Source organism: Vicugna pacos, chromosome 17 (assembly GCF_048564905.1).
Source record: "Vicugna pacos chromosome 17, VicPac4, whole genome shotgun sequence".
NCBI lineage: Eukaryota > Metazoa > Chordata > Mammalia > Artiodactyla > Camelidae > Vicugna > Vicugna pacos.
Window position 1 is genome coordinate 1,581,729 of NC_133003.1, and position 19,693 is coordinate 1,601,421.

General features: G+C 37.2%; 1 protein-coding gene across 1 annotated transcript in view; it reads right to left on the bottom strand.

Annotated features, from left to right (window-relative positions):
* The window catches only part of LOC116285931 (P protein-like), a 186,513-nt gene that overhangs the window by 62,129 nt on the left and 104,691 nt on the right, over window positions 1–19,693 (bottom strand). The window contains exon 19 of the mRNA XM_072940872.1: window positions 3,776–3,903. Coding sequence (XP_072796973.1) covers window positions 3,776–3,903 — 128 coding nt within the window. The remainder of the gene's footprint in view (window positions 1–3,775; window positions 3,904–19,693) is intronic.

Sequence of the window (19,693 nt, forward strand, 5' to 3'; positions counted from 1 at the left end):
AAAGGAGGGTAGCTGGGGGAGAGAGGGAAAGAGTGAGCTAGTTAAATGCATTCAGATCAGAAAAGAAATTAAAATGTCTTTATTTGCAGATACATGAAATAAAACTCTAAGGGATCCAAACAGCTACTAGACTAATAAGTAGGTTCAGCAAGGTCATAGGATACATGTCAATATTATAGGATCAATCATATTTTTATATAATGATAATATATAATCAAAATATAAAATTAAAAGAACTGCATTCAAAATAGCATCAAAAAGAATATAACAGACAGTTATAAATTTTACAAGAGAAATACAAAACTTGTAACAACATTTTTAATTGCCCTTCAAAATGCACCATTAAGGAAATTGAAAGAAAGCCAAAAACTGGCAGAAAATATTTGTAAATCACATATTTTATGAAGGATTTGTATCCAGATCATATAAAGGACTCTTAAGACTTAATAAAAAGGAAACAATCCAAGTGGAAAATGGAGAAAAGATTTGAATAGAGATGGCTAAGAACATGAAAAGATGCTGAATATCCCAATTCAATACCATTTCACACCTCCTAGAATGTCTACTATCAAAATGAAAGATAACATGTGATAGTAAGGATGTAGAGAAATAAATCCTGCTACATTGCTGGTGGGAATGTAAAATGACACAGTCACTATGGAAACCATTTTGGTAATTTCTTAAGAAGCTAAACTTATGATAAGACTTAGCATCTACCCAAAAGAAATTAAAACATATGCTCACACAAAGACTGATACACAAATACACACACATTTTTGGATAATAGGCAAATAAAATATGGTATACCCATACAGTGTAATACTATTCAGCAATAAAACAAATTAACCTAAGATATATACTAGAACATGGATGAACCTCAACATCATTATTCTGATCTAAAGAAACCAGACAGAAAAAACGACACAGTATATGAGTCCTTTTGGATGAAATGTACAGGAAAGGCAAATCAATAGATAGAAGAAAAATATGAGTGATTGCCTGGAGCCAGAGTTGGAGCTAGAACTGCCTATAAACAGGCATGAGGGGCATAGGGATGAAAACATTTGAAATTTACTACAAAATACTGGATTGTACACTTTAAATGAGTGTACTTTATGATATGTAAGTTATATTCCAATGAGTAGCTTTAAAGATTCCAATGTTTACCCCACCAAGACAAAGAGAAGTAAAAAACTGAGAACAAAAATGCCAAATGAATACCAACTTACACCTGGAACAAACATGAGCTGAAGGAGGGACTTTCAAAGCCCAATCATGAAACAGCAGCCAGACTTTCCCCCTCCATATTCTGTGTGTTCAGTGTGGAAAGAGACCCAGAAGAGAAAGGGTGAATTTTTTCAGTAGGGAAGTGAGGAAGCAGAATATAAGTCATGACTCCCTGACAGATCTGGAGGGTCTACCTGAGTCACTTGATTACATCAACACAATTCATTATGAGTTAAAGACATAGACTTCAGTGATTCAAGAGACTCCTTCAAAAAATAATTAGAAAAAAAACGTGTCAGAGTTTTAACAGAGAGAAGGATGAATATTAGAAGAGCCTTCCATCAGCAAGTTAAGGTAATTACACAAGACATTAGGTATGCTTGAAGGGGTCCTTTGAGGAATAGTATTTTTTCTCCATGAGCAAAGCTTTGTATTTGAGAAGGACACAGGTTTATAAATCAAGTCTCAAGACTAAAAAGTATTGTGAATAATTTTGTAACAACAATTATAACTTAAATAACATATATTATTCCTTATTTTCTTTGATATAGTATTTTCCATAACAGAATATTTACTTAAATGTTACATAGAATAGATCATCAAGTTAATATTACCCTGTAAATTTTCTGTAACAAGTCATTTTGCTCCAAACCCAACTTAGAGCAAATTCTACTCTGTAGTAAATGAAATTAGAACAAATTTACAAACCACAAAGGTAATTAAAAAAAACAACAGCAACCAGATAAGTAATTTTATCAGATAATATTTAGGTGCCTGAGATAAAATATGGTTTAACTTAAAATAGTCTAATTACAACCCCCATCATTTTCCACTTAGTGAATAATGTGGAAAGAATTAAATGTATAAAGAATCACAAAAGACCCAGAATTGTCAAAGCAATACTAAAGAAAAAGAAGGAAGCTGGAGGAATAACCCTTCCAGACTTCAGACAACACTACAGAGCTACGGTCATCAAAACAGCATGGTATTGGTTTTTAAAAAAAAACAGACATATTGATCAATGGAACAGAATAGAGAGCCCAGAAATGAACCCACAGACTTTTGGTCAATTCATCTTTGACAAAGGAGGCAAGAACATAAAACAGAGTAAAGACAGCCTCTTCAGCAAATGGTGTAGGGAGAACTGGACAGCTGCATGGAAATCAATGAAGTTAGAATGCTCCCTCACACCATACACAAAAATAAACCCAAAAAAGCCTTAAACATAAGACAAGACACTATAAACCTCTTAGAAGAAAACATAGGCAAATATCTTAGCAATATTTTCCTAGGGCAGTCAACCCAGACAATAGAAATAAAAGCAAAAATAAACAAATGGGACCTAATTAAACTTACAAGGTTTTGCACAGCAAAGGAAACCTAAACAAACAAAATGACAACCTACAGAATGGGAGAAAATATTTGCAAATGATGCGACTGACAAAGGCTTAATTTCCAGACGATCTAAACAGCTCATACAACTTAGTAAGAAAGAAACAAACCAATCCAAAAATGGGCAGAAGACCTAAACAAGCAATTCTCCAATTAAGACATAAAAATGGTCAGTAGGCACGTAAAAAATGCTCAATATCACTAATTATCAGAGAAATGCAAATCAAAACTACAATGAGGTATCACCTCACACCAGTCAGAATGGCCGTCATTCAAAAGTCCACAAATAACAAATGCTGGAGAGGCTGTGGAGAAAAGGGAACCCTCCTACACTGCTGGTGGGAATGCAGTTTGGAGCAGCCATTATGAAAAACAGTATGGAGATTCCTCAAGAAACTAAAAATAGACTTACCGTATGAGCCAGCAATCCCACTTCTGGGACTATTTCCAGAAGGAACTTTAATTCGAAAAGATACACGCACCCCAACAGCAGCACTATTTACAATAGTCAAGACATAGAAACAACCTAAACCGACAGATGACTGAATTAAGAAGCTGTGGTATGTGTACACACACACACACACAATGGAGTGAAAAATGCCATTTGCAGCAACATGAATGGACCTGGAAATTGTCATTCTCAGTGAAGTAAGCCAGAAAGAGAATGAAAGAGAAAGAGAAATAACATATAATATCACTTAAATGTGGAATCTAAAAAAAAAAAAGACAAATGCACTCATTTACAAGACAGAAATAGACTCACAGATATAGAAAACAAACTTATGGTCACTGGGTTACTGGAGGGAAGGGGGCGGGAAGGGATAAATTGGGAGTTCGAGATTTGCAGGTACTAACTACTATATGTAAAATAGAGAAACAACAAGTTTCTACTGTAGAGCATAGGGAACTATATTCAATATCTTGTAGTAACCTAAAATGAAAAAGAATATGAAAACAAATATATGTATGTATATGTATGACTGAACCATTATGCTGTACACCAGTAATCAACACAGCATTGTAAACCGACTATACTTCAATAAAAAGAATTAAAAAAAGACTTACAGACTTTGGGCTTTCTTCATACACTAAATGAAATATAAAATCTAAAAATCAAGTAAAAGTTCATATTGTAAAAGTTCTACTAAAGTCTTACCTCCATCAGAACGAAGAGTGCTGCAAAGAATAGAAGCGTTGCCCATTCTACTCGGTGTAGAATTATCTCAAAATCGTCCATATCAGCTAAAATTAGCAACCAGATGGCCCCCAGAACAGCTATCCACCCTGAAAAACAAATAAATGGACTTATGGATGTACTTCAGTGGTTAACACACTAATTTTTCATCTTAAAATTGCTTTTTTATTGAGGATAATTGATATTCTATAAACTGAACATACTTTAAAATGTACAAGTCATATTTTGCCAGTGTAGACATCCAAGTACCAAACACAACAATCCGGATAATGGACATATCCACCATTCCTGGCAGTTTACTCATGTCCATGTTCTTGTCTCCCTCTCCCTCCTCTGGCCACCCCACCTCACCCCCAGGAAACCATTCATCTTTTTTCTCTCATTATAGATGAATTTACATTTTCTATAAACACGATCATACAGCATGCATTTTTTTTGTCTGACTGCTTCCGTTCAGCACAATTATTTTAAGATTCTTCAGTGTTGATGTGTGGACCAATAGTTCATTCTCTGTTATTGTTTAGTAGTATGCCACAGTATGGTTTTGCCACAATATACACACCCATTCACCATCGATGGACATTTGCATTACTTCCAAAGCTTGCCTATTACAAATCAATGTGCTATGAACTTTCATATACAATTACCTATATGTACATTATGCTTTCAGTTCCCTTGGGTAAATACCTGGGACTGGAATGGTTAGATCATATGATACGTTAGTATTACGGAATATTTATGTTTTAAGAAACTCTGAAACTGTTTTCCAAAATGATTGTAACATTTTACAGTCCCATCAGCATATGAGAATTCCAGTTCCTCCTCCGCATTTTCAACACTTTGCTCTTTTGATTTTTGACATTCCAAAGGGTGTGAAATGGTATCTCATTGTGGTTGCAAGCTGCATTTCTCTAATGACCAATGATGTTGAGCATCTTTTCATGTACTTATGTGCCATCCGTATATCTTTTGTGAAGTCTGTGTTCAAAGAGTCTGCTCATTTGTTTCTGAGTAGAGCAAATAAATCCGAAAATAAGTAGAAGAAAAATCTGCTGGATCAGAAACCAATGAAATAGAAATTAGAAAAATATGAGAGAAAAACAATGATACCAAAACTTGGTTCTTTGAGAAGATCAAGAAGATTGATAAAACCTAGCCAATCTGAATTGGAAAAAAACTGGAAAGGGGGAAAATGCCAATATTAAGAATAAGATCAGTGATATGGCTATAGATTATACAAGCATAAAAAGGATACTAGTTTTGCATAGCTGCCATAATAAATTACCACAAACGGAGCGGCTGAAAATACCACCTACTTATTACATCACAGTTGTCATAGGTCAGAAGTCTGGTGAGCGCACCTGGGTCCCTGATCTTAAACTCAAGGTGTTGGCAGAGCTGCAGTCTTTTCTGGGGGCACCAGAAGAAAATCTGTTGCCTTGCTCATTTGGAATGAAGACATCATTCAATTCCTTGCATGTGTAAAACTGATATCCCCATTCCCCTCCTGGCTGTCACCCAGAAGTTGTTCTCAGTTTCTAGAGCTCACCCACATTCCCTAGCTCATGACCTCCTTCCTCTATCTTCAAAGCCAGTAATAGTGGGTCAGGTTGCTCTCACAGTTCCAATTTCCCCTGCCACTTCTTCCGTTGCATCTCTCTGACTCTCCTCTCTTCCACTTCCACTTTTAAAAGCCTATGTATTTACACTAGGTCCATCCGGATAATCCAGGAAAATCTCCCTATATTATGGTTTGTAACCTTAATTCTACCTGCAAAGTCCCTTTTGCCATGTAACATAACATGCACAGGTATTAACATCAGGCATTAGGAGTTTGGACACCTCAGAGATACCATATATAGATTAATTTGGGAAGAATTATCATTTTAACAATATAGAGTCTTCTTATTTATGAACATGGTATATATCTCCATTTATTTAGATCGCCTTTAGTGTTTTCTTAGAATGCTTTGTAAAAATCCCAGACTTCATAGGGGAATGCCAAGGACCTAGAATAGCCAAACACAACCTTGAAAAAGAACAATAAAATTGGAGAACATATATTACCTCGCTTCAAGACTTATTATAAAGCTATGTGAATCAAAGCAGTTCAGTATTACATCAATATAGTCAAACTGATCAATGGAGAGTCCAGAAATACACCCACAAGTTAAAGGTCAATTGATCTTCAACAAAGGTTCAATGACAGTTTAGTGAAGAAAGAATATTTTTTTCCATAAATGGTGCTGCAACAATTGGATATCCACATGCAAACACATTATTTAACTTTTCATCTGTTTATTGAATCATATTTTCAAAAGTCACTGTTAAGAAAAAGCAAAGACAAGCCACAGACTAGAAGAAAACATCTGTAAATCATCTATCTGATAAAGGACTCATAACCAGGATACTTTTTTTTTTAATTCTCAAAACTCAAAAATAAATAAACAACCCAATTTAAATGGTGACTATCTTGAAGAGACGCCTCACGGAAGATACAAGAATAGCAAACAAACACTTGGAGAGTTGCTAAATATCACTACCAATCAGGGACATGTGAAGTAAAACCACAATGACATTTAACTATGTACTTCAGAATATATAATGTCAAACAGACCAACCAAACTAAGTGTTGACAAGGATAAGGAAGGACTAGAAATCTCACGCTTACTGATGCTGGAATTGTAAAACGGTACAACCACTTTGGAAAACAGTTTGGCAGTTTTCAAGAACTCATTCATAAATCCACTAAATGATCCACAATTTCACTTTTTGGTATTATCCCCAGAGAAATTAAAGTCCATGATGATACGAGCAACTGAACACAGATGATCACTGCAGTTTCATTGTCATAATCAAAAAACTGAAACAATCCAAATGTCCATCAATAGGTTAATGGATGTACACATCAGGCATATTCAAACCACTGACTACTACTCAGCAACAAAAAGGAACGAATTACTGATGTATGCTACCACATGGTTGACGCTCATTAATCGAATTATGCTAATTAAAAGATGCCAGATGAAAAAATATTATATATACAATCCTTTCCTATAAACCTCTAGAAAATGTAAGTAGCAAGCTTTGACAAACTGCAGCTTATGGGTCAAATCTGACCTACTGTCTGTTTTTTATTAATCAATTTTTATGGGAACACATCACAACCACTCCTTTACACAATTTCTGTGGCCGCTTCAGCGCCACTACAGCAGTATTTAGTATTTGTAACAGAAAGTGTACGGCCTTTGTGGGGTCCACAGACATCTGGCAGGTTCCTGCTCCAGGGCCCCTCAGGCACCGGGCTGCTGCCCTCTAAAGATAGCAAAGAACAGTCCTTTCCCAGCACAGCCCTGCCTTAGCTGAGGTAAGGATCATCCTTACGATCCCTGGAAGCCTGACACCAGGAGCGGCCACAGCCCCTTACCACAACCCCCAGCCCTGCCCTTTCACGACCCCTCCCTTCCCTGCTACCTCAGCATTAACCAAGCAGAGAATTGTGCATGAGCTGATCATGCGCCCTGCAGCCCCGCTCTCTGCCTGACGTCATGTAAGCACAGGGAGTTAGAGGTTACCCTCCCTTATGAAAGACCTCAGCAACCGACCCTCAGTGCTCGCACAGGCCCCTCTCATCTGTGTGGCCTGCTACTGTCTCTGGCAGTGTACCTAACGCACTCGTTTTCTAGTTGCATCCTTTGTCTTTGGTAAATTCTTTTACCGCCTGTGCACCGGCCAGCTGAACCCCACAACAGCCTACAAAGCCTCAAATATGTATGATCTCTGGTCCTTTACAAAAAGCATGCCAGCACCTGATCTACAGCCACAGAGAACAAATTAAAGGCTGCCTGTGGACAGAGGTGCCGGGAAAGTCAGGAAGGAGGGATTTCAAAGAGGCCTGAGGAAACCTTTGGTGTGACACCTGAGCTCTGCTCTTCATCGGGGAGAGGGCTCGACACTTCATCCCTAAACCTGCAGTGTCTGATGCCAACTCTAAAGCTCACTGAATTTTATCAGAATATTTCTGCCATCTTTTTGTTCATTGTAAATGTTTCTTGTAAGGTAAACTAAAAGTCGAAGAACTCGCGTATCATCAGATTAAGGAAACAGCTGCACAAACTGACTTATGCTTGCTTGTAACCAAATGTGTATTTGATAGATATTTATGTATGTGGCTTTCATTAAACCAACACACAGGCAGCCTTCTCCCACCTTCAAGAGCTAGAGGCTGCTGTTGTCCACCAGAAAGATAGAGGGGTCCTCCAAGACCAAAGTGGATCAGGCCAGTTTGTAACCAGGAGAAGCAGAGAAGTATTCATTAAAAAACAGAAAGGTGTTGAGACCTCAATTGTTTACATCCTTGAGAAGAAAGATCTCTTGAATAAGAATTATTGGGTGAATCAAATATCCTGTCAACCAACAATTCTTGACAATCCTCCACCTTCCATGTAAAGTAACATTACAATTTTATATGTGCTGATTCCAATTTTTTCCATTACCCTTATTCTACCTTTGAGGGCATACATATAGATTATTTTCTGGAAATGACAGTTACTGCATATGACCTGTAGAATTTGAAGACACATATCCAAACCACCCCTCATCTACTACCATCCACCCCAATTTCTCTTTTCTAAAGTGTACCCTCTTCCATACTCTTGCAAGACCAGCCTTCTCACCATGTCAGAGGATGCTCCTATCCACCTGGTCCTCACTGAGTGTCCCCTTTAATCTGAACTCTTCTATGTGCCACGTTTGGATGCCCACTCTGTGCCAGGCTCTGAGCTTAAGGGTTATGGCTGAAAACGTAAGCAAAATGCCACATGAATTTCAAAAGGGTTACCATCTGGTAGAGAACACCCATCTGTAAGTAAACAGCTATACTGAATGTAATAGTGTGTATACACACAAACAACGAGGGAGCAGACAGAAAGAGACTAACAAAATATGGTGTCTGAAGGAAGCTTTCACAAAGGAGGGGTATCCAGGCAAGATCTCAGAGGATGAACATAGACTTTCCAGGGAGAGAGGGAAGGGCACCCAAGACAAAGATAAAAGCACATCACAGAGCATTAAGAAGGGAGACGTCAGAGTGACATCAGCAAAAGGGTGGACAGGCAGTTCCACACTCCTGCCCTATGTAGAAATATATTTAAAAAACACACACACACACACACACACACACACACACACACAGACTGTTGAAATCAAACTTTGTCAGAACTCTAGAAAAGAGTCAAATGTTTACAGCAACCAAGTAAATACTAAATCAAGAAAAAGGTAATTTCAAAATGGTAGGAAAACCGGAAATTGATGCAACATTGTAAACTGACTATACTTCAGTAAAAAAAAAAAAAGGTAGGAAAGCTCTGTGGCATTTTCACTTGCCCTTGCCCCCTCCCCCTGCAACACTTCAGTGATCTTGAAGTGATGACAGCCTGTGTTCCAGAGTGAGACCCTGGTCCGTAGTTCAAAAGGAGAAGAGCAGACCTGATGCATAAAATATCACATCTGTCTGTTCTCATCTAAAGGAGTTCTCCAGAGCCATCCACCATCCAGACTGGGATTGTCATGTTTCTTTGTTTATTTGCTGTTGGTTTTTAGCTCCTGGCTATCAAGGAAATCTGTCAAAACACTAGTTGAACCCACAAAGGCACACAGATTTTGAGTGACCATGCATGACAAGAAATATAGTCTATGCAAAAATAGTTTCGGAAAGTCACAAAACAAATGAACTGCTACAGCCTTTAGTGATTCAAAATAAAAAGAGAAAACGCTGGGTAAAGGAGAGATCCTGGTTTACAGAGTTACAACATTGTAACAAGCAAATGTCCCTTTTTCAACAACAGCATCACAAGGTGTACAACAAAAGGAGTAACTCAAGGGGTGCTACAGGAGCACCCAGAGATTCATCTTCCACCAAGAGCATCCTGGCTCTGCCCAACCCACACCTCTGCTCAACCCACACCTCTGCTCAGCACCAGATCTGGGGCAGACAGGTCCTGGGAGAAGACTGTCATGGAGGCAGCCCGGATCTCAGGCAGCAGTGCAGGCACCTCAGTTCCTGCAGCCACAACCTCTGGACCCCCAGCCGCAGCCCAGTCCACACCACAGCCTTGCACTAGATCTGGGATAAACAACAGGGAAAAGGATGCAAACTTGAGCTGTTTCTGAGCAGAGTCACAGATGCCGACACAGGTGGCACTTATGTACTCTGTCACTGCATGGGCCTCTCTTGCTTCAGAATTCACCTCCAGTGGGGCAGGCCACACACTCAAAGGCACTGGAACCTGGCTGAGCCTGAGCGTCAGGGCTTCTACTCCAACAACTAGGGAGCAGACCCCACCCCTGACAGGGCGGCAACAGGCATGGGGCAGAGAGGAAGTCCTGCCTCACATCCTGCACGGAATTTAGATTCACCAACACCAACCACACCGTCTATCAAGGGGATAACAACCAGCACATCCCGAAGAAAGATATAGATTGCACCCATATCAAATCCACCATGATCAAGTTGGATTCATTCCAGGGTCACAAGGATGTTCAACAAATGCAAATCAATAAATGTGATACACCATATTAACAAAAGGAAAGACAAAAACCGCATGATCATCTCAATAGATGCAGAAAAAGCATTTGACAAAATTCAACATCCACTCATGATAAAAAAACTCGCCAAAATTGGTTTAGATAGAACATATCTCAAATGTAGTAAAAGCCATTTATGAGAGACCCACAGCCAACATAATACTCAACGGTGACAAGCTGAAAGCCTTCCCACTAAACTCAGGAACAAGACAAGGATGCCCATTCTCACCACTATTATGCACCATGGTATTGGAAGTCCTAGCCACAGCAGTCAGACAAGAAAAAAGAAAGAAAACAGATCTAAATTGGAAGGGAAGAAATAAAAGTGTCACTATTTGCAGATGACAAGATACTTTATACTGAAAACAATAGTGTTCACCCAAAACTATTAGAATAAATTAATTCAGCAAAGATTTTTTGGGGGTACTCTTTTTCTGAGAGGCTAAACAAAGTTTATTCTAGGAAGAGTAACTCACTGAGAGATAAAACCATTTAAAAATATACATATATGTACTGTTCATTGTTTCTAAGAACAATTTAGAGCTTTAGCTTTTAAAATTTAAATAGTTATCAAAGGAATAAAACCAACCACAAAGTAAGACTTAACAGAATGAAGTAATCCAATCATAAAAGACAGTCAAACTTGCTTACACATATTCAAGATATCAATCAATCATCTAAGTTATAAATAATAAGTAGTTCATTTGTGTCCTTTTTTTCTTAGATTCCACTTATAAGTGATATCATATGGCATTGTTCCTTCTCTTTCTGACTTTCTTCACTTAGAATGATGGTCTCCAGGTCCATCCATGTTGCTGCAAATGGCATTTTTATGGCTGGGTAGTATTCCACTGTAAAAATTACCACATATTCTTTATCGAGTCAACTCTTGATGGACATTTGGGGTGTTTCCATGTCTTGGCTCTTGTAAATAGTGCTGCTTTGAATATTGGGGTACATTGTCCATTTGAATTATATTTTTCTCTGGGTATATGCCCAGGAGTGGGCTTGCTGGATCATATGGTAAGTCTATTTTTAGTTTTTTAAGGAGCCTCCATACTGTCCTCCATAATGGATGCACCAATTTACATTTGCACCAACAGTGTAGGAGGGTTTCTTTTCCTTTTTCTCCACACCTTCTCTAGCATTTATCATTTGTAGACTTTTTAATAATGGTCATTCTGGTCAGTGTAAGATGAGATCTCATTGTAGTTTTGATTTGCATTTCTCTAACAATTAGTGATGTTAAGCATCTTTTCATGTGTTTGTTGGCCATCTGTATGTCTTCTTTGGAGAGATATCTATTTAGATGTTTTGCCCATTTTTTTATTGGGTTGCTTTTTTTTTTATATATATTAAGGTGTATGAGCTGTTTGTATATTTTGGAAATTAGTCCCTTGTCAGTTGCATCATTTGCAAATGTTTTCTCCCATTCTGTAGGTTGTCTTTCCATTTCGTTGATGGTATCCTTGGCTGTGCAAAAGCTTTTAAGTTTAATTAGATCCCAATTGTTTATTTTTGCTTTTATTTCCATTACTGCAGGAGCTGGTTCAAAAAATATATTGCTGTGATTTATGTCCAACAGTGTTCTGCCTATGTTTTCCTCTATGAGTTTTATAGTATCTGGTCTTAAATTTAAGTCTTTAATCCATTTTGAGTTTACTTTTGCATATGGTGTTAGAGAATGCTCTAATTTCAGTCTTTTACAGGTAGCTGTCCAGTTTTCCCAGCACCATTAGCAAAAATTTAATATGCAGAAATCTGTTGCATTTCTTTATACTAACAATGAAATACCAGAAAGTTTTTTAAAAATCCCATTTAAATTGTGTCAAAAAAAACACCTAGGAATAAACTTAACCAAGGAGGTGAAAGTCCTATACACTGAAAACTATAAAACATTGATAAAGGAAACTAAAGATGAATTAAAGAAAATGGAAAGATATGCCATGCTCTTGGATTAGAAAAATTAATATTGTTAAAATGGCCATACAACTGAAAGCAATCTACCATGCAATCTCTATCAAAATATCCAGGACATTTTTCACAGAACTAAAACAAATAATCCTAAAATTTATATAGAATCATAAAAGACTCCGAATTGTCAAAGCAATCCTGAGGAAAAAGGACAAAGCTGAAGGTATAACCCTTCCAGACTTTACTTTATACTCCAAAGCTGCAGTAATCAAAATAGTGTGGTATCACCACAAAAACTGACACATAGAGCAGAGGAACACATTAGAGAGCCCAGAATTAAACCCATACACCTATGGTCAATTAAACTATGATAAAGGAGGCAAGAATATACGATGGAGAAAAGACGGTCTCTTCAACAGGTGGTGTTGGGAAAGTTGGACAGTTACATGTAAATCAGTGAAACTAGAATACTCCTCACACCGTATGCAAAAATGAACTCAAAATGGTTTAAATCCTAAATATTAAACATAATACCATAAAACTCCTAGAAGAGAACATTGGACAAAAATCATAGCAATGGTTTCTTAGGTCAGTCTCCCAAGGCAAAATAAAAAAAGCAAAGATTAATAAATAGGACTTAATCAAACTTATAAGCTTTTGCACAGCCAAGGAAACCATCATCAAAACGAAAGGACAACCTATAGAATGGGAAAAAAAATTTGCAAATGATGCAACAAGAGCTTCATTTCCAAAATATACAAACAGCTCATACACCTCAATTACAAAAAAACAAACAACCCAATCAAAACAATGGACAGAAGACCTAAATAGACATTTCTGCAAAGAGGATATGCAGCTGGCCAAGAGGCACAAAGATATTCAATATTCAACATTGCCAATTATCAGGGAAATGCAAATCAAAATGACAATGAAGTATATCACCTCACACCTGTCAGAATGGTTATCATGAAAAAGAACACAGATGACAAATGTTGGCGAGGATGTGGAGAAAAGAGAGCCATTGTACACTGTTGAAAATGGAAATTGGTGCAGCCACCATGGAAAAACGTATGGGGGTTTCTCAAAAAACTAAAAATAGAACCACCGTATGACTCAACAGTTCCATTCCTGGGTATGCATCTGAAAAACACAAAAATACTAATTTGAAATGATGCATGAACCCCTATGTTCATGGGAGCATTAATGGACAATAGCTAAGATATGAAAGCAACCTAAATTTCTATCAACAGATAAAATGATAAAGAAGATGGTGTGTGTGTATACATACACACATATACACACACAATGGAATACTACTCAGCCATGAAAAGGAATGAAATTTTGCCATTTGCAACATCATGGATGAATTTGGTGAGTATTATGCCAAGTGAAATAAGTCAGACAGAAAAAGACAAATACTGTATGATAAAACTTATATGTGAAATCTAAAAAATACAACAAACTAGTGAATATAACAAAAAAGAAGCAGCCTCACATAAATAGAGAACAAATTAGTGGTTACCAGTGGGTAGAGGGAAGGAGAGAGGGGCAAGATAGGGTTGGGGGACTAAGAGGTACAAACTCTTATGTATAAAATAAACTACAAGGCTAGATTGTATGATACAGGGAATATAGCCAATATTTTATAACTATAAATGGAGCATAATCTTTAAAAACTGTGAATCACTATATCGTACACTTGGAATGTATATAATCCTGTACATCAAGTATAATTCAGTTAAAAAAATTCTGGCTTAAAAAGATGGTATTTTTATTGCTAACAAAATATTTTAAAAAACACAATGAGATATTACTTCACAGCTGTCAGAATGACTAGGATCAAAAAGACTACAAATAACAAATGGTGGTGAGGGTGTGAAGAAAAAGGAACCTTCATACAGTGTTGGTGAAAATGTAATTGGTGCAGCCACTATGGAAAGCAGTATGGAGGTTCCTTTAAAAACTGAAAATAGAGCTACCATATGATCCAACAATCACTCTCCTAGGCATATATCTGGAAAAGATGGAAAGTCTCATTCAAAAGATTCATGCATCCAATATTCATAGTAGCACTATTTATAATAGTCAAGACAAGGAAACAACCCAAACACTCATCAACAGATGACTGCTGTAAGAAGATGTGGCGTGCACACACACACACACACACACACACACACACACACACACTGGAATATTACTCAGCCATGAAAAATAATGAAATAATGCCATTTGCAGCAACATGGGTGGAACCATAGATTATCATGCTAAGTGAAGTAAGTCAGACAGAGAAAGAAAAATATCATGATATCACTTATATGTGGAATCTTAAAAAATAATACAAATGAACTTATTTACAAAACAGAAACAGACTCACAGACATAGAAAACAAAAATGGCTACCTTGGGGAAGGGATAAATTGGGAATTTGAGATTTGCAGATACTAACTGCTATATATAAAATAGATAAACAACAAGGTCCTACTGTATAGCACAGGGAACTATATTCAGTATCTTGTAGTAACCTATAATGAAAAAGAATGTGTGTGTGTGTGTAACTGAATCACCATGCTGTACACCAGAGACTAACACAACATTGTAAATCAACTATACTTCAGTTAAAAAAAAAATGAAAGTGAGGACATTACTACTGACCTTACAGAAATTTTTTAATTTTTTAAAAAAATTTTGAGAATACTATTAATAATTGTACACCAACAAATTAGATAACTTAGATGAAATGAACAAATTTATAAAAACACAGAAATTACCTAAAGTGACTCAGAAATATAAATCTCAACAGGGCTAAAACAAGTAAAGAGATTGAATTGCTAATCAGAAAGCTCCCAATAAGAGAGAGTAGTGCAGTAGTGGCTTCACTGGAGAATTCTACCAAAAATTTAAAGAAGAGTTAAACCAAATCTCCTCAAATGCTTCTAAAAGCAGAAGAAGAAGAATACTTCCTAATTCACTCTAAGAGGCCAGCATCACCCTAATACCAGCCCAAATACAGACAGTAAAAGAAAAGAACGTTACAGATAATTGTCCTTTATGAATATAGATACAAAAATCCTCAAAAAATGCTAGCAAACAGAATCCAATAGCATATTAAAAGGATTTATCCCAAGAATGCATGGGTGGTTCAACATAGAAAAACTCAATGTCATACACCACATTAATAAATAAAGGGGAAAAAAAGAACACAATTATCTCAACTGAGACAGAAAAGGTATTTGACAAAATTCGACATCCCTTTATGATTAAAAAATACTCAGAAAACTAAGAAGAGAAGAGAAATTACTTTGTCAACATGATAAAAAACTTTACAAAAAACTCATGGCTAACATCATACTCACTGGTGAAAGGATGAAAGCATTTTCCTTAAGATCAGGAACAAGACAAGTATGCCCACTTTTACCACTTCTATTCAAAATTGAACTGGAAGTTCAATGTAGAGCAATTAGGCAAGAAAAAGGAAGAAAAAATATCTGATTTTGAAACCAAGGAAGAAGTAAAACTAACTATTAATGGGTGACAAGATGCAGAAGAAAAAAATCTCAAAATAATCCAGAAGAAAGCTACAGATATTTGCAGTGTATGAGTTCAATTCACATATATAGGTTGTGTTTCTATATACTTGGAATAAATAATCTGAAAAAAATTAAGAAAGCAACTCCACTTCAATAGCATCTAAAATATAGACTACCTGGGAATAAATAAACAAATAAGGAGACTTATACACTGAAAGTTACAAAATACTGCTGAAAGAAGTTAACAAAGACTTAAATAATTGAAAACACAATCTCATCTTCTCGAGTAGAGAGACTTAATATTGCTAACGTGTCAATACTTACCAAAGAGATCTACAGATTAAGTGCAGTGCCTTTCTGACATAAATGGAAAATCCAAGTCTCAAAGTCATATGGAATTAATTACAAGGAGTCCTAAAAACCCAAAACTATCTGGAAAAAGAACTAAGTCAGAGAACTCATGCTTTCCAAGTTCCAAACTAACGACAAAGCTATAGTAATCAAAACAGTGCAGTACTGGCATAAGGACAGACAATGGGATAGAATTTAGAGTCCATAAATAGGTGCATATATCTGTGATCAGTTGATTTTTTGACAAGGCCACCACAGCCATTCAATAGACAAAGAATCATCTCTTCAACAAACAGAGCTTGAACAACTGGATTTCTACATGTGACAGAATAATGTTAGACCTCTACCTCACACCATATACAAAAATTAACTCCGAATGAATCAATGACTTAATATAAGAGCTAAAACCATAAAACTCTTAGAAGAAAAGATAAAGGTAAATCTTCATGACCTTGGACTTGGCAATGGATTCTTAGATATGACACTAAAAGTACAATCAACATATGAAGAAAATAGATAAACTGACTTCATCAAAATTAAAAACTTTGCTGCATCAAAAGACATTACCAAGAAAGTGAGAAGACAACCTGCAGAAAAGGAGACAATATTTGCAAATCATGTACCTGATAATGGTTTAATACGAAGAATATAAAATATATATAAAACTCAACAACAAAAAGACAAACAACCCAGTTTTAAAGTGGGCGAAGAACTTGAATAGGCATTTCTTTAAAGATAAACAAACAGCCAATAAAGCATACAAAAAGATACCACTGTTAGTCATTAGAAAAATGCGAATCGGAGCCACAGTAAGATACCATTTCTCACCTACTAGGATGGTTATAATTAGGGCAAAAAAACAGAAAATAGCAAATGTTGGAGAAGAGGTAGAGAAATTGGAACCCTTACATATTTCAGGTGGGAATGCATAATAGTGAAACTGCTGTGGAAAATAGTTTGCCAGGTACTCAAAAAGTCAAACACAGAATCATCATATGACCCAGCAATTCCACCCCCAGGCATATACTCAGAACAACTGAAATCAGGGACTCAAACAGCTAATTGTATACCCATATTCATGGCATCATTTTTCACAACAGCCAAAAGGTGGAAACAACCAAAGTGTCCAACGACAGATGAATGTATAAAACAATATGTAGCACATACATACAACAGAGTATTTTTCGTATTTTATTTTCATGAAAAGGAATGAAGTTCTGAGATATGCCATAACACAAGTGAACCATGGAAACATTATTCTAACTGAAAAAGGCCAGACACAAAAGGGCAAATATTATACAATTCCACTTATAATAAATATCTAAAATAAACAAATTCATTAAAAGAGTAAGTAGATTAGCGGTTACCAGGAGCTGAAGGAAGAGAGGAAGAGAATGAGGAATTACTGCTTAATGGTTATAAAGTGTCTGTTTGGGCGATGAAAACTTTTGAATCTCTGATAATGGTTATAAAACATTGTGAATGTAATTAACACTCACTGAACTGTACACTTAAAACTGATAAAATGACAAATGTTCTGTGATATATCACATATATATTTTTACCACAATAAAAAATAAAAGAAGAAAGATGTCCTGCTTGGGACGTGCATTGTCACCTTGCTTGTGTGAGGTTGATCGGAAGGCCTTACATAGCATGCAAAGGTTTGGGGACCTCGTTCTGTAGACAGAGAGAAGTCACTGAAGTTTTCTAAGCAAAGGAGCTGGAGTGCCTGCCTTTTCCATCTACCTGCCTAGACTTTATCAATTTTCTCTGAATGCTCCAGAGCACCCACCGCAGTACTGAGGACAAACAGCTGCTTCCCTGATCCATCACACCTGATGGTTGATTCCTTGACTTCTCCTCTAAAGATGCCTTGACAGCTCATCAGATCTTTTCTTTAAATCCTCAGTAAGAAAAAAATGGACCAGTTGCCCTTTGCCCAGGTGATGCTTTTCTACAACCATAAGCGGCATCCTGTTGTTTGCTCTGCTCTATGACAATAAGAATCTCTCCAAAATCAGTAAAGACACAAGGTATTTTCCATGATCCTAAAAGAAATTTCAGTCAGGAAGATGGATGCTCCTCTAAGACTACTTTTCCTCATCGTTTGAGGAGGGCTGGATGTCCTTCTGGCCAGAACCCCTGTCGTAGCACTCATGAATCCGACTTTAGAAGAAGGTCTGTATTCATGGAGTTTTACTGTGTCAGAAAAATTCCCTATAATAACATACAGTGGAAGGAAGTCTCCCTTGTCCCTGCAAAACCTCAATTTCTTCCTTAATTTTAATTGCACTGCCCGCAGAACCAGCAGTGCCAATCAAACTGCCTGGACGCAAGCACATCTGGTTGGCAATGCCTGGTGCCTTCACTGAAGAGTCCAAGCGGCACTTGAGGGGTTCCCCAGGCCACTGCCTGGAATGTTCGATTCTGCTCTCACTCAGCACTGGCGCCTCAACCACAGCCAACAATAAAGGACGGAGTGGTAAAAGCAACATTTACCTGAGCTGGAGCCGCCTTTACCCCGTGGAGAATCTATCAATCCCTTCCTTGAGCCTTAATCTCTCACCATGAGTTTTGCTGTTCCTTAAAGCAAAATCTCTACATGGCCCTGTACTTTCTCACTGAAGCCTCCAGCAGGGGCCAGGTTTCAATGCAAAACAGAGAGCTAATGGGGGTCCCTTTACCCCCATCCCTAAAAACATTGCAGAGGAAGGCAGAACAAGCCCCCCCCTCCAGCTGAGCAGCCTCCTGGCACAGCCCTGCTGGTCACCCCACAGCAACCCCACCCACGAGGAAACCCTGAGGCTCTCGATGATTAACTAGTTTTCTTCAGGCTACGTGACTTACTGGGTGGCAAAACCAAGACTCAACCCCCAGTCTGTGAGGGTATCTGTCCATCGCACCAGGGTGGACCCCTCTCATGTGCTCAGTCTTCAAATGGGATGCTTCCATCACCTAAAACACACCTGGTAACTCCACGTGTGAAACCTTCCCCTCCTAAAAGGCAATGTGTCTCCTGTGCTCAGAGATGCAACTTGATTGTGTTCTACTTGAAACCGTGCAGTGTCTTTTATAAAGAACATATTATATGACATTGTAAACTGACAATACTTCAATAAAAAAAAGTATATATACAAAAAAACCCAAAATTAATAAATCTTTTCTCTCAAATGGAAAAAAAAAGGAACATATTGTACCCGGTCCGGCTCTGGACATTTTGCAGGTGTCTTTGATCAGAAACAATACTGTCCTGATAAATCCACTACCTAAAGTTAAGATGAAATAACCTATATACTTTATTCAAGTACAGTCAGTTACAATGTGTCAGTTTCTGGTGTGCAGCACAATGTCCCAGTCACACAGATACATACATATATTTGTTTTCATATTCTTTTTCATTAAAGGGTATTACAAGATATTGAATATAGTTCCCTTTGCTATACAGAAGAAATCTGTTTTCAGTTTTTACATACAGTGGTTAACATTTGCAAATCTCAACC